Here is a 17,011-nt window from a genome sequence, read left to right as displayed (position 1 = left end):
AAATGTACGTTTCTTAGAACAGGCTAAATTTTAAGAACAGGCTAAATTTTAAGAACGTTTGAAAGACTTTCAGTTTTACCAATCAGGAAACTGATGGCTTCATTCCCAGAACAATTGTAACCAAGTGTGCTTGCTGGGAACCATGTTAAGTTTGGCATTGATATCTTAAAAATAAGCAAACTATTAACCATTAACTTTTTAGACTATGTAACGCTAATGCTTAAAATAATCATCAAAAATCTTCTCATGGACTAAAAGTCAGATTCAAGCCAAATGTGGTATTTGGACTCATCATAATTATCCCTAAAGAGTTTGATAAAATAACATTGATGCTTTCGAAAGAAGACCACACTATACCTGTAGATACTAATGAGCACATACATGAGCACAAAAATGCTCAAAAATACTTAAAATACCTTCTTCTCACTAACCTTAGGACCAAATGACAACAAATGTGGAAAGATATCAAAGATCCCAAATGTGGAAAGACACCAAAGATACCATTGTACATGTCTCAACTTACTTTGAAAAAAGCTAAGGGATTGTTTAAAAGAGGATATTACATGTCCATTTAAACCACTGTAAATCCACTCCACAGTGGCCTGTCAACTTGACACTTGTCGTCGCTATCATGGATGTCCCAAATATGACCCACACTGCATTTCGTTAAGATATCTCAAAAAACAAGGAAACTATTAACAACATTTGTGTAACGCTAACGCTCAAAATCATCTACAATCATCTCCTCCTCATGAACCATGTGTCAGATTCACTCCAAGTTTAGCATTTAGACTCTAATGGGAAAAATGGTTGCTGCATTAAAAAAATGTCTGTTATTGTACATTTTAGATGCAAGTTAGCACATGTGCTAATGATAAAAATACTTTCAAAATGTTGTTCTCGTGAACTATAAAGCAGATTGATTCCAGATTTGTTATATAGACTCAATGGATTAGCCTCTAATGAATTTGAGAATGATTAGTCGCTGCACTCAAAGTCAGCCAAGCTACACCACTAGGCGTCACCATAACACACCAGGGCTATAAGAACTGAACCCTTGGTTGTGTGAATTTCGAATTTACAGTATTCATACCTCTGAGTCAATACATGTTAGAATCACATTTTGGTAGTGATTACAGCTGTGAGTTTTTCTGGGTAAGTCTCTAAGAGCTTTGCACACCTGGATTGTACAATATTTGCCTATTGTTTTTTTTGTTTTTTAAATGTTCAAGCTCTGTCAACTTGATTGTTGATCATTGCTAGACAGCCATTTCTTGCCATAGATTTTCAAGCTGATTTAAGTCACAATTGTAACTAGGCCACTCAGTAACACTATTATTGCATACAGAGTGAGTCCATGACACTTATTATGTGACTTGTTTTTACAATTGTACCTGCTGAACTTATTTAGGCCATAACAAAGGTGCTGAATACTTATTGACTCAAGACATTTCAGCTTTTCATTTAAAAAAATTCAAAAAATGTCTATAAAAATAATTCCGCTTTGACATTATAAGGTATAGTGTGTAGACCAGTGAGACACAATTTCAAATGAATCCATTTTAAATTCAGTCTGTAACACAACAAAATGTGGATGATGTCAAGGAGTGTGAATACTTTCTGAAGGCACTGTACTAAACCTGGGTTTGTGTTCCTACCTAGATAGTTTGGTAACAAACACTAGTTCGTTTTTGACTGGTGGTGTAATGTTTCTTTGTTAATTCTTTCCTCAGGTGGATCTGGTAGGGCAAGAGAAACTCAACAACTCCATGGGATTTTCTATGTTCTTCGTAGGCCTCGGCTGTCTGACAGGACCTCCTCTCGCAGGTGAGGGAGTGTTACACACAAGAAAGAAACGTGTGCACGTGACAATAAAAACGTGGAACTTGAAACACACGCATTGCATGCATGCACATGCGCGCACACACACACACACACAATGACAGATGAGTGATTTATTTTTCTCACTTGTAGGTGTGTGTGTGTGTGTGTGTGTGTGTGTGTGTGTGTGTGTGTGTGTGTGTGTGTGTGTGTGTGTGTGTGTGTGTGTGTGTGTGTGTGTGTGTGTGTGTGTGTGTGTGTGTGTGTGTGTGTGTGTGTGTGTGTGTGTGTGTGTGTGTGTGTGTGTGTGCGTGTGTGTACGTGCGTGTGTGTGTGACCACAGCTGTTCTTAACTAACTGGTGAAGTTTGAGTAGATTAGCTAACATGTGTGTTCATGTTTCGAAAACAGAAACAGCCAAGTGAAAATCAACCTATAGTTAGCCGTTTGTGGGTTGATTGACAGAAATGCATAGCGATGCATTTCATCAGCCCTTCTAGGCAAGCTAAGCCATAGAAAAACATTGTCGGGCTTCCCGAGTGGCGCAGTGGTCTAAGGCACTGCATCGCAGTTGCTAGCTGTGTCACTAGAAATCCTGGTTCGAGTCCAGGTTCTAAAAAATGTTCTAAAAACAAAAAGGCCACGCTTACACCTAAGAGCCCGTATTCGTGAGTAGGAGTGTTGATCTAGGATCAGGTCCCCTCTATCCATGTAATGTAGGAGAGGGGTAAGGGGCTTGTAAGCAAGCATTTCACGATAAGGTCTACACTTGTTATATACGGCGCATGGGACAAATAATATTTGATTTGATTTGAGGTACTATTTGAACTTCCAAGTTTCAAAATATATTCGCCACGTACACAGGATACAACTTGTGTAAAACAGTACAGTGAATTTCTTAACTCCGGAGCTTTTTCCCCAATAATGCAGTGTTAATAATATAGATAGTAATAGAAGGTATAATAAAACATTAAAGTAATAATAAAAACTACACAGGAAGTTACGACGACACGATTGACACAGAGAGAAGGGGGGGTTGGTTTGGGGGAGGGGTGGGAGGGTCTCCCACTTTGTCAGGCTGTCCTGAGAACTGAGAGGGGATCTGTATTCCAGGGTCTGAGAGGAGATCTGCATTCCAGGGTCATTGGTGTCCGGAAATAGCATGCTGCTGTGTTTGCCATTCATGCTGCTAGTCCTGCAGGATGAATTCAACTCACCATGACCTGGCACCATGACCTGGCACCCCCCGCTTCCCTCCCCACGACCAGCTAGCTATGTTAGCTGTGTTAGCGTTCCCCCTCCAGCTTTATATGACGTGGCGCAGCGGTCTAAGGCACTGTATCTCAATGCTAGATGTGTCACTACAGACCCTGGTTTGATCCTGGGATGTATCACAACCGGCCGTGATCGGGAGTCCCATAGGGCGGCGCACAATTGGCCCAGCGTCGTCCGGATTAGGGGAGGGTTTGGCCGGGGTAGTCTTCATTGTAAATAATAATTTGTTCTTAACTGACTTGCTTAGTTAAATAAAGGTAAACAAACATATATACAGACTGTGTGTTAGCTATCCAATTCCTGCTGGAATGGCTAGCCCTAGCTGTTCTCTTCCCTTCAGGCTGGTAACCTAAAGAGCCATAACGATGAACTACAGATCTAACATGGCCAAAAATAGAGCTTACTTATTCAGGACGTGATGTACCATGTCTCCATCTGTTCCATTCAGATATTACCACCACTTTTAAATTATATCGTGGGTCCTTAAATTTAGAGTAGCCTCGTGTAGAATGTATTTCAGTGGTTTAGAACCCCCCCCCCCCCCCCCATGTATTGTTCAGTTGGCATTATGATTAAAAGAGTGCCGTTAACTCTGACATATATCGTCATGTGAGACGTATGCTGTTATTGAATGACGTTACTAACGCGCTCCCTTTGCTATGGTGTCTTCTTTCATTATAACGTGTGGTGTCGGGGGATGTCAATTTCTCTCTGGTATTGCTGACGTTATTAATGTGTTTGTAAAAAAATAATCTAAAATGAGGAGCAGGCCACAGTATGTGTTGTATATTGAGGAGCAGGCCACAGTATGTGTTGTATATTGAGGAGCAGGCCTCAGTATGTGTTGTATATTGAGGAGCAGGCTGTTGTATATTGAGGAGCAGGCCACAGTATGTGTTGTATATTGAGGAGCAGGCTGTTGTATGTTGAGGAGCAGGCCACAGTAGGTGTTGTATATTGAGGAGCAGGCCACAGTATGTGTTGTATATTGAGGAGCAGGCCACAGTATGTGTTGTATATTGAGGAGCAGGCCTCAGTATGTTGTATATTGAGGAGCAGGCCACAGTATGTGTTGTATATTGAGGAGCAGGCCTCAGTATGTTGTATATTGAGGAGCAGACCACAGTATGTGTTGTATATTGAGGAGCAGACCACAGTAGGTTGTATATTGAGGAGCAGGCTGTTGTATATTGAGGAGCAGGCCACAGTATGTGTTGTATATTGAGGAGCAGGCCTCAGTATGTGTTGTATATTGAGGAGCAGGCCTCAGTATGTGTTGTATATTGAGGAGCAGGCCTCAGTATGTGTTGTATATTGAGGAGCAGGCCTCAGTATGTGTTGTATATTGAGGAGCAGGCCTCAGTATGTGTTGTATATTGAGGAGCAGGCCACAGTATGTGTTGTATATTGAGGAGCAGGCCACAGTATGTTGTATATTGAGGAGCAGGCTGTTGTATATTGAGGAGCAGGCCTCAGTATGTGTTGTATATTGAGGAGCAGGCCACAGTATGTGTTGTATATTGAGGAGCAGGCTGTTGTATGTTGAGGAGCAGGCCACAGTATGTGTTGTATATTGAGGAGCAGGCCTCAGTATGTGTTGTATATTGAGGAGCAGGCCACAGTATGTGTTGTATATTGAGGAGCAGGCCACAGTATGTGTTGTATATTGAGGAGCAGGCTGTTGTATGTTGAGGAGCAGGCCACAGTAGGTGTTGTATATTGAGGAGCAGGCCACAGTATGTGTTGTATATTGAGGAGCAGGCCACAGTATATTGAGGAGCAGGCCACAGTATGTGTTGTATATTGAGGAGCAGGCTGTTGTATATTGAGGAGCAGGCTGTTGTATATTGAGGAGCAGGCCACAGTATGTGTTGTATATTGAGGAGCAGGCCACAGTATGTTGTATATTGAGGAGCAGGCCAAAGGCTGTTGTATATTGAGGAGCAGGCTGTTTTATATTGAGGAGCAGGCTATTGTATATTGAGGAGCAGGCTGTTGTATATTGAGGAGCAGGCTGTTGTATATTGAGGAGCAGGCTGTTGTATATTGAGGAGCAGGCCAAAGGCTGTTGTATATTGAGGAGCAGGCCAAAGGCTGTTGTATATTGAGGAGCAGGCTGTTGAATATTGAGGAGCAGGCCACAGTATGTTGTATATTGAGGAGTAATTATTTTTCTGTGTCCGTTGTTTCTCTCATTGAGGAGTGATGTTATTGGCCTCCTCCCTTCGCGGTGGTGTCTTCTGTCCTTTTAATGTGGATGTCCATTTCTCTCTTTTCATTGAATGACTTGTCTTCCCTTTGTCTTCCATCCTCTAGGTTTCCTGTATGACTACACACAGACCTACGACTGCTCCTTCTACCTAGCGGGGGTGTGTTACCTGCTCTCCTCTGTCTCTCTCTTCCTGGAGCCTGTGGCGAGGAGGTGGCAGAGCAGAAAGAGGAGACGCGAGGCCCGCGATGTAGACACCAGCCGGAAGACTAACGGCTGCTTCTGCCCTGAGCTTCCTGTCCTAAAGAACAGCAACAACAATGGCGTCGTCTAGAAGGTAGTTTCACCCCAGCTAGCACATTTGGTTCCTTGGAAGTTCGTATGCAAAATAACCATAGGGCAATCACCATGCCTTAACAATCACTACGGGAGCAGTATGCTAGCTGGGGGACATTACCATACTCTCCTTCATTAAGCCTGGAATCATGTAGATGGAGGGAGGACAGGGTTGGCATCCTGTTCCTAATATATGTCATTTAGCAGACACTTGATAATTATTCAAAGCGACTTACAGTAAAGTGAGTACAGACATTTTGGGGATTTGTGAGCCCAGCGGGTATCGAACTTGCGACCTTGGCATTACTAGCACCATTGCTCTTACTGAGACACACATAACCATGTAGAGGGAGGGAGAGCAGAGCTGGCTGCTTCCCCTTTCTCTCTCCTTCCTTAAAACAAGCATGTGCCAACTGTGCCAGTTACCCAGCTTTTGGGTGGACTGAAATGACCCTGCTGCTTTGGCGAAAGCCAAGGAATACCCAACTGACTGACTGACTGTCTGACTGAGGAGAAAGCCAAGGAATACCCAACTGACTGACTGACTGTCTGACTGAGGAGAAAGCCAAGGAATACCCAACTGACCGACTGTCTGACTGAGGAGAAAGCCAAGGAATACCCAACTGACTGACTGTCTGACTGAGGAGAAAGCCAAGGAATACCCAACTGACTGACTGTCTGACTGAGGAGAAAGCCAAGGAATACCCAACTGACTGACTGTCTGACTGAGGAGAAAGCCAAAGAATACCCAACTGACTGTCTGACTGACTGTCTGACTGAGGAGAAAGCCAAGGAATACCCAACTGACTGTCTGACTGAGGAGAAAGCCAAAGAATACCCAACTGACTGTCTGACTGACTGTCTGAGGAGAAAGCCAAGGAATACCCAACTGACTGACTGTCTGACTGAGGAGAAAGCCAAGGAATACCAAATTGACTGTCTGACTGACTGTCTGACTGAGGAGAAAGCCAAGGAATACCCAACTGACTGACTGACTGAGGATAAATTATTATGACCACAGCAATGTTACTGTAATAGCTTAAAAATGGTTGTAGATATAACGAAGACTTTTCCTTCAGTCCATAAAGACAGGCAGCAAACGGAGAATCCTGTTTTGTAACTTTTTGAATACAAGACAAATGTACACTTATTCTGCTCGGCCACATGTTATCCCTCATGTTCTCATGGCATCGCCTGACGCCTGCTACACAAATCTCATTGTAGTGTGGACTAATGTGGCTGGAACACTTGACGTCATTTTTCTGAGGAATTGAACAACACAACAAACTTGTCTACACAATCACATCCTATATTCATCAGAAACGGTACACTTCTGTGTTAAATACAGTAGAACGTACAGTACAACGTACAGTACACCCACGAATGAGTCTTGGGTTCCGTCCCAAATGACACCGTATTCCCTATATAGTGCACTACTTTTAACCAGGGCCCACAGGGGTCCCATGGGGGCTGGTCAAAAGTAGTGCACTATATAGGGAATATAGGGTGGGGTTTTTTTGGCACGCAGGGCCCTGTACACAAAAAAATGTTGAGATCATGTTATATATGATATGGGTTACTGTATGTACCATATAGATGATGTACCATATGTCTGGTATATACAGTTCATTCAGAAAGTATTCACACCCCTTTGCCTTTTTACACATTTTGTGGAATTAAAATTAATTTTATTGTCCCTTTTTTTGTCAATGATCAAATGTGAAAGAAGAAATAAATACATAGATAAATATTCAACCCCCTTAAGTCAATACATGTTAGAATCACCTTTGGCAACGATTACAGCTGTGGGTGATTTCGGGTAAGTCTCTAAGAGCCTTTTTGCAAAACTTCAAGCTCTGGTTGTTGATCATTGCTAGACAGCCATTTTCAAGTCTTGCCATAGATTTTCAAGGTGATTTAAGTCAAAACTGTAACTTGGCCACTCAGAAATATTCAATGTTGTCTTGGTAAGTAACTACAAAGTATATTTGGCCTTGTGTTTTAGGTTATTGCCCTGCTGAAAGGTGAATTTGTCTCCCACTGTCTGGTGGAAAGCAGACAACCAGGTTTTCCTTTAGGATACTGCCTTTGCTTAGCTATATTAAGTGTATTTTTATCCTAAAAAACTCCTTAGTCCTTGCCGATGACAAGCATACCCATAACATGATGCAACCACCACCATGCTTGAAAATATGTAGATTGTAACTCAGTGTTGTGTTGGATTTGCCCCAAACATAACACTTTGAAAAAGTTAATTTCTTTGCCACATTTCTTGCAGTTTTACTTTAGTACCTTATCGCAAACAGGATCCATGTTTTTAAATATTTATATTCTGTACATGCTTCCTTCTTTTCACTCTGTCATTAGGCTAGTATTGTCGAGTAACCAAAATGTTGTTGATCCATCGTCAGTTCTCATATCCCAGCTATTAAACTCTTTAAAACTCTGTTATCACCAAATTATCACCATTGGCCTCATGGTGAAATCCCTGTTACCTTCCTACAGTATCCGGCAACTAAGTAAGGAAGGACGCTTGCGTCTTTGTAGTGACTGGGTGTATTGATACACCATCTAAAGCGCAATTGATAACTTCAGCATGCTTGAAGGGACATTCAGTGTTGGCTTTTTATTTTAATTATCTACCAATAGGTGCCCTTCTTTGCGAGGAAATGGAAAACCTCCCTCGTCTTTGTGGTTCTGTGTTTGAAATTCCCTGCTTGAATGAAGGACCTTACAGATAATTGTATGTGTGGGATACAGAGATGAGCAAGTCATCAAAAATAATCATGTTAAAACACCATTATTGCACAGAGTAATTGCATGCCACTTATTACGTGACTTATTAAGCAAATCTTTACTCCTGAACTTGTTTAGGCATGCCATAACGAAACGGGTTGAATACTTATTCTAAAAACAACATTTCACTTTGAAATTATGGGGTATTGTGTGTAGATCAGTGACACAAAATCTCAATTTAACCCATGTTAAAAAATTCAAGCTGTAACAACAACAAAATGTGGAAAAATTCAAAGGCTGTGAATCCTTTCCAAAGGCATGTAAGTGTTCCCACCTAGACCATTTTCTACCACCAAACCGTTTAGCCCATCCCACTAATCAAAGCCCAATTTCACAATACTACACAAATGTCTTAATGAACAACGCAATATACTGAACCACTGCACCATGCAATATACTGAAGCACTGCACCACGCAATACACTGAACGGCTGCACCATGCAATATACTGAACCGCTGCGCCACGCAATATACTGAACCGATGCACCATGCAATATACTGAACCACTGCACCATGCAATATACTGAATGGCTGCACCACGCAATACACTGAACCGATGCACCATGCAATATACTGAACTGCTGCACCATGCAATATACTGAATGGCTGCACCACGCAATACACTGAACGGATGCACCATGCAATATACTGAACCGCTGCGCCACGCAATATACTGAACCGCTGCACCATGCAATATACTGAATGGCTGCACCACGCAATACACTGAACCGATGCACCATGCAATATACTGAACTGCTGCACCATGCAATATACTGAATGGCTGCACCACGCAATACACTGAACGGATGCACCATGCAATATACTGAACCGCTGCGCCACGCAATATACTGAACCGCTGCACCACGCAATATACTGAACCGCTGCACCACGCAATATACTGAACCGCTGCACCACGCAATATACTGAACCGCTGCACCATGCAATATACTGAACGGATGCACCATGCAATATACTGAACCACTGCACCATGCAATATACAACAATGGACTGCTAGAGATATCCACTCATAGCAGTGCATTTGGAATGTATTCAGTCCCCTTCACTTTTTCCACATTTTGTTACATTGCAGCCTTATTATACAATTTATTAAATTGTTTTCCCCTCATAAATCTACACACACTACCCAATATTGACAAAGCAAAAACAGATTGAATTTACCACAGAATGCACCGGAGCTCAATTTTGATATCTCATGGCTAAGGGTCTGAATACTTATATATATATATATATATTTGCAAAAATGTCTAAACCTGTTTTCGCTTTGTCGTTATTGGGTATTGTGTGTAGATTGATGAAGAAGAAGAAATGTAATTGAATCCATTTTAAAATACGGGTGTTTACGTAACAAAATGTGGAGAAAGTCCAGGGGTGTGAAGACACGTTCTGAAGACACGGTAGTTACCACAAAGCTGTTTTTGAGTCAGCAAATGTAGATCTGGGTTAGCGTTAGCATCTCTGATTCACAGGTGCTCAAACAACAGTATTAATGTACAGTAGTATTTTCCAATACGACACACATTCAACATCGTAAAGGTATCATATTACCATTCAACTGGATCTGGAGTTAGTTCAAAATAGTTCACTATTAGTGTAATCATGAGAGACCTATTTCGGTATGTATGGTATACCACTGAGGGGAGATTACTTTGTACACAGACCCTAATTTAGGTTAGCCTGGTCCCAGATCGGTTACTTTGTGCCATCTTGCCAATGTTTGGCATGCCACATGACAATCACACATAGATGTTGTCAAGGACCAAGCTGGGTGGAAGAGTATATCACATAGGGTGAAATACCTGGGTTTACTTGGTATGTAACACGGTGGACAGCCATGCTGGTTGGTGCTGTTGTACTGTGTAAACTACTGACCAAGTGCTTTTAAAAGACAGACAGTTTTTTTGCTTCGCCTGAGTACCTGTCTGTTTTTGTTTTATTGCCAATGAAGGGATAGGAAAGGGGGGGATACCTAGTCAGTTGTACAACAGAATGCCTTCAACTGAAATGTGTCTTCCGCATTTAACCCAACAACTCTGAATCAAAGAGGTGCGGGGGGGCTGCCTTAATCGACATCCACATCTTTGGTGCCCGGGGTTAACCGAGTGACAAGGAGTTGGCAGATTGGCACTCAGGTTGTATTATTTGCTTATTATTGCCCAGATAATATATCTTCTTTAGATGGTACTACCCATATACCTTAGTAAGGCTGGTACAATGAGGAAATGAAATGCTGTTGAAGGCTACTTCAGGCATATGACATGGGAGAGCTATGACATGGGAGAGCTATGACATGGGAGAGCTATGACATGGGAGAGCTATGACATGGGAGAGCTATGACATGGGAGAGCTATGACATGGGAGAGCTATGACATGGGAGAGCTATGACATGGGAGAGCTATGACATGGGAGAGCTATGACATGGGAGAGCTATGACATGGGAGAGCTATGACATGGGAGAGCTATGACATGGGAGAGCTATTCTGCCCTACCAAGCAAAAAGGCAGTAACTGCTCATAATGTGGAACTGAGAAACATGTATTTTATTTCTCTTGACCGTACCTGTTTTTATTTACTTTATGCAGTTACTGCTAACCATTTTCTCCAAAACACAATATGAGGCAGGATACTTGTCCACATGATTAAGCATGTATTTAATGACATTAACTCATTTTCGACCAAATGAGCAGTCACTGTCTTTTTGCTCTTTAGGGCAGTGTTCTATGGGAGTTTAGTCTGTCGTTTAAATTCTGTTATCTACAAGGTTTTATATGTTGTTCTTTTGTTACCATAGTGATTCCCCCATTCTTCACTAAATGTTCCTAAGTATATATTGTGTACTGTATGTACCTAGTTCAGTGTTTTTCCAATGAACAACAATGATACCACGAAACAGAATGTAAGCTCGTGAGATCAGGTTCGTATGAGGCTATGTTCCTGAGAAACACTGAACTGGTCCTTTGAAAATTGAGTGATAAACATTTGTTTTTGTTTTCTACTGCCCTCTAGTGGCGCTAAAAAGCTTGAACTCAAAGAACACTTCATCAGTACCAAATCGCTCTTCCCCCTCAACTCACTCTCACAAAGCTCATCAACCTGCCTGCACAACTCTGTGTGTATCGTCTCAGCACATTCTTCCATTTACCATTATTCACATGCGGCAGCTCTGCTCGCTCCTAAAATGGATGGGTTCTGTGGGTTCTGGTCAAACGTAGTTTTCTATATAAGGAATTGGGTTCCATTTGGGATGTGCAATTAGTGTGTTCACTTCCTGTGTGTTCACTTCCTGTGTGATTTAGGGCCACTGAATGTTATGGTAAAATGTATATTTTGATGATTTAAAAGTAGATCTCTTTATTTTGTTAGTCTATTCTTTACTGTCTGAACCCAGTGTTTTTTTTAGGAAGGAACTGTGGTTTAAAGCAATATCCTGAAAAAGCTATTTTGTCCAACAATTGTTTTCAAGAAAACAGGAACAAATGCAACCCTTAAACTCAACAAGTGCTTAAATGTCATTTTTGTAACACCTAGAAATATATTTGATATTGTATTCTGATTACAATAATTTCATGTTGGACAAGACTTTACATTTTATATATATTGGTTTCAGGTGTCATTTGATTAAGGCTTACTACATGTCTAACCAATCATATTCCTAATAGTTACTACGACTATCATCTAAACGCGTTCTTTTTGTATGCCTTTTAACTGACTGTACAATCAGCTGCAATAAAGTGACACGTGACATGGATGGTGAGGTTTGTTAAGATTCTTTTCTGCTTCTATTCAGGACACCTGGAGAAAAATAATTCTCACACACAAAGAAATTGCACAAAAATGTACTTTTTATTAAGAATGAATGAATAATACAAAAACAAATGTATATCGGACCAATATGATAAGTAACATTTACATTCTCTTTCATCTCGTATGGTATCAAATTCAATTGCTTTAAAATACAATAAATACTCTTTGGGAAATTTAAAGAGAGAGGTAAACAGGATTTGGATTGTTCAAATCAACAGCACTGAGTTTGGAAAGATTCCATTATATAGGGAGTAACACTTTGTCTGAATTGCAGTATAAAAATAAAAACTACATGTTTTACTGTCACATACACCGGATCGGCGCAGTGAAATGTTTTGTTTTACAAGGTTAGTCATAGTAGCATGGCACCCCTGGAGCAAATTAGTGTTAAGTGCCTCGGTCAAGGGCACATCGGCAGATTTTTCACCTCGTCCGCTCAGGTATTCAAACCAGCAATCTTTCGGTCATCGGCCCAACACTAGGCTAACTGCCGCCCCACTTTAAAGTATTTCATTAAGCCCAGTACTTACAGTCCGAGGTGTCTTGGATGGTCCAGCGGCAAGATACTCTACAGGGAACAAGCAGAGAATATAATACAACAGAATAGATGCTTTATTGTCCATTCACATCCCTGCCGGACACACATGTAGAGAGGCACAGGGTCAGCCAGAATGCAGCGCCTTGCACATGGGCACAACGGCAGATGGTCTCGGGTCTTTACCTGCAGCCATTTTGTTTCCAGTTCAGCTCCTCATATTTTTTTTTTACAATCCTGCCACAGGATTTGAACCCGCAACCCCTCCATCTGCCTTTATACACGATATATTTTCATCTGGAACTTACCATCTCAGCCTTGGGGCAATCTGTTGTCACATCTGTTTTGATCTAGAACAGGAAGTCATAAAACATGGTGGTTATCTCTGCAAGTGTAATGTTCAATTTGAGTAGTTTGAATGAGCCTCCCTGGAGAGTCAGATGGGTGGGTGACTATTCCATAGGTTCCAATGCACCAGGCTACATAAAAGTATTACATAATCATCCTTTCAGCCACAGAGTACTACAACTACTACTGTTAGCAGGTGCTACTACAACACAGTAACTGTTAGCAGGTGCTACTACAAGACAGTAACTGTTAGCAGGTGCTACTACAACACAGTAACTGTTAGCAGGTGGTATTACAACACAGTAACTGTTAGCAGGTGCTACTACAACACAGTAACTGTTAGCAGGTGGTATTACAACACAGTAACTGTTAGCAGGTGCTACTACAACACAGTAACTGTTAGCAGGTGGTATTACAACACAGTAACTGTTAGCAGGTGCTACTACAACACAGTAACTGTTAGCAGGTGGTATTACAACACAGTAACTGTTAGCAGGTGCTACTACAACACAGTAACTGTTAGCAGGTGGTATTACAACACAGTAACTGTTAGCAGGTGTTACTACAACACAGTAACTGTTAGCAGGTGGTATTACAACACAGTAACTGTTAGCAGGTGGTATTACAACACAGTAACTGTTAGCAGGTGCTACTACAACACAGTAACTGTTAGCAGGTGCTACTACAAGACAGTAACTGTTAGCAGGTGCTACTACAACACAGTAACTGTTAGCAGGTGGTATTACAACACAGTAACTGTTAGCAGGTGCTACTACAACACAGTAACTGTTAGCAGGTGCAACACAGTAACTGTTAGCAGGTGGTATTACAACACAGTAACTGTTAGCAGGTGGTATTACAACACAGTAACTGTTAGCAGGTGCTACTATAACACAGTAACTGTTAGCAGGTGCTACTACAAGACAGTAACTGTTAGCAGATGCTACTACAACACAGTAACTGTTAGCAGGTGCTACTACAACACAGTAACTGTTAGCAGGTGCTACTACAACACAGTTACTGTTAACAGGTGGTATTACAACACAGTTACTGTTAACAGGTAGTGGGGTTAACATGGGCCAGGAGAGAGGTCCCAGAACTAGGATGTTTCTCGTGAATTTCTCCAGATTAAGGTTGTATGGTTAATTCAACATTTTCACCACCGCCTCTGTTTACAACGGTAGTGTAGGTGGTATATAGGAGGGGACACCTTCTCTCACAATACCCAGGAGCGTAAGGGTTTACAAAACGTGCAGAGAATAATAGTGTCGGAGGTCACATGGTGCTGCTTGGATACGGTGGACATGTTTTGTTTTGGGAGTTTAAATTCAATACATACCTTTTTATTTAGTCTTACAGAGACTGTAACCACTTAGTTGCTTCATAAGTGTTTATATTCATGACAGTGTGGAATTGGTGAATAGACCCAGTGCTTCCTGACACTACTGTAGACCTATGGCTGTGGCTGTAATGTAACAAGTAGTAATATAATAATTTGTTAGTGAATCGATTACAGCCAATGGAGGTGTAAAATCATGTTCGGTTTTATTTTAAGTTGCCTACCAGAATAGACTGAATGGATTGTAGGTGCTAGGTAAAAAGAGAGGAACCACTTATATATGGTATCCTACTTACTGTAATATAATATTGGCATCACCAGGGTCTCCTATTCCTGTCATTTGTGGGGGGCGAGTTAGAGGAATCTTAGCTGGGGCTGGGCTGAGGGCTCCGGCTCGAAATGGACCTCAGCCATCAACCATTATTTTGGGGACAGCTCAGATATTAGCAAAACATATCATTGTCTCGGGCTCAATTTCATGTTTTAGTCGTCTTTTGGTCTCGTCACCAGTGGTTAATGCGTCTGACTAAGGACTTTGGCATGTCCTTCGTCGTCAATTAATGACTCCTTCTGGAATAGGCCTGGCTACTTTGTGGAAGACTGAATTCATCCGGGTGAAAATGGCTCCCGGCTGTTGTCATCAAACATTGTAAAGGTTGTTGGTCAACTAAATTGATGTGAGGACAATATTAGCATTACATGTCAGTATGTTTTTACCATCTCCTCTTTAGTCATTGTGAGAGTACCACATGTTGTATCTGAAAGTGGTGACATGCCGAATGGTGCTTAGTGGAAAAATGTCATTGCTATTTTCCTAATAGGTATAATCCAATCTTTGTTCTATTTTCCTAATAGGTATAATGTTGTTCTGAAATCTCAAAGTAAATCTGACTTGTATTGAAACTGCGTGTGATTTTAAATGCGGAAAAGCTATGACATTTTTACATATTAACATTTGTAGTTTATTACCTAAAAATGGATCATGGCAATTGATCTGGGTCTCTCAGGCAGACCCTGACATTTTTATTTTATATGAAACCTGGTTAACTGATAAAACCCTGGACTCTGAGGTTGCTATGGATGGTTACAATGTGTTTAGGGCTGATAGGAAAGGCAAAGGGGGTGGCGTTGCTATTTACACAAATACTCTTCTTTCTGTGTCTCTGTTAAAGGCGACCTCCAGTCCTAAACTATTTGAATTGTTGGCTTTAAGTCTTCAGTTGGGTTCAAACTCAAAAATAGCAGTTATAGGAATCTATCGTCAGCCCTCCACCTTGAAGTGTGTACTAAACGAACTCACTGATTTAATTGCCATTTTTACTACCCCAGACGTGTTGATTGGTGGAGATATTAATCTTGCATGGGTAATGCAGGATGCTGACTGTTTAAATGATTTTTGTACTAATCTAAATTTGACCCAGCTGATGACAAAGCCTATTCGTCCAAATTGAAAAGGAATCGACTTTGACTGACCTCATATTCACCGATACTCCAGAGAAATATAATGGGAGTGGGGTATTTGCTTTGGATATTAGTGACCACTGTCCCATTGTATGTGTCAGGGATATACGGATGCCTAGATCCAAACCTCGTTTTATCAACAAGAGGAATTTTAAACATTTTAATGAAGGCCTTTTATTGTGACCTTTAGTTTGGTGACTTTGATTGTATTGCATTTATACCTGACCCAGAGTTGGCTCTGAACCACTTCTCAAATGTATTGTAGATAAACATGCTCCCTTTAAAAAGCTGATCATTAAACATAGGTATTGCCATTGGTTCAGTCCAGAGCTATCTGAAGTCATACAGAACCGAGATGCTGCCTGGGCCAAAGCTGGATCCACAGAGTCAGGCCCAGACTGGCACTTAACAAATCAGATAAATACTTAATTTCTCTTTCACAGCCTTTCAGGCGATTGAGAAATCTGTGTGTAAAACTAATTTAAAAAGCAAATTCAGATTATTATGTTAATACACTATCTGATGTACAGGGAACCCAGCTAAATTCTGGAAAGCTGTTAAATCACTGAAGGGTTTTGTGTCCTCTTCTCTCCCCCAAGAAACTAACTCAGATTCTGTCCCTATTACTAGAACATTGATATCTTTAATGCATTTAATCACCATTTTATCTCTGCAGGCTTTTTATTTGAATGTATTTCAAAGCCAGCTCTTGAAAAGTGTAGTTTGGATGTTGAGTTTGGTGTAGTGTCGTTTAGAATGATACTGAAAATGCTGAACAGGAGTTTTATTGTTGGAAATTCACTGTTAAGTCCTGGATAACATTAGACAACAACAAAAAATCCACAGGTGCTTATCATTTGGAGCCTGTTCTGCTTAATTGTGCAGCACCCATTAATGCTGGCTCAGTAGCCCACATTTTTTTACTTCACATTGTTATCAGGCAGTATTCCAAAAGCCTGGAAATCTGCATATGTGCTGCCACTCCATAAGGGTGAGGATACAAATGATCTTGACAACTATCGCCCCATAAGGGTGAGGATACAAATGATCTTGACAACTAATCGCCCCATA

The 17,011-nt window shown here is 41.1% G+C and overlaps 1 protein-coding gene across 2 annotated transcripts in view; it reads left to right on the top strand.

Annotated features, from left to right (window-relative positions):
• LOC124045486 (monocarboxylate transporter 5-like) overlaps positions 1–8,086 on the top strand; it is a 48,326-nt gene extending 40,240 nt beyond the window's left edge. For both annotated transcript variants that reach the window (XM_046364806.1, XM_046364807.1), the window contains exons 9-10: positions 1,734–1,827; positions 5,412–8,086. In XM_046364806.1, coding sequence (XP_046220762.1) covers positions 1,734–1,827; positions 5,412–5,638 — 321 coding nt within the window. In that variant the 3' untranslated portion in view covers positions 5,639–8,086. The remainder of the gene's footprint in view (positions 1–1,733; positions 1,828–5,411) is intronic.
• Positions 8,087–17,011: the final 8,925 nt, after the last annotated feature.

Source organism: Oncorhynchus gorbuscha, linkage group LG10 (assembly GCF_021184085.1).
Source record: "Oncorhynchus gorbuscha isolate QuinsamMale2020 ecotype Even-year linkage group LG10, OgorEven_v1.0, whole genome shotgun sequence".
Classification (NCBI taxonomy): Eukaryota; Metazoa; Chordata; class Actinopteri; order Salmoniformes; family Salmonidae; genus Oncorhynchus; species Oncorhynchus gorbuscha.
This window is presented reverse-complemented; position numbering and strand designations above follow the sequence as displayed.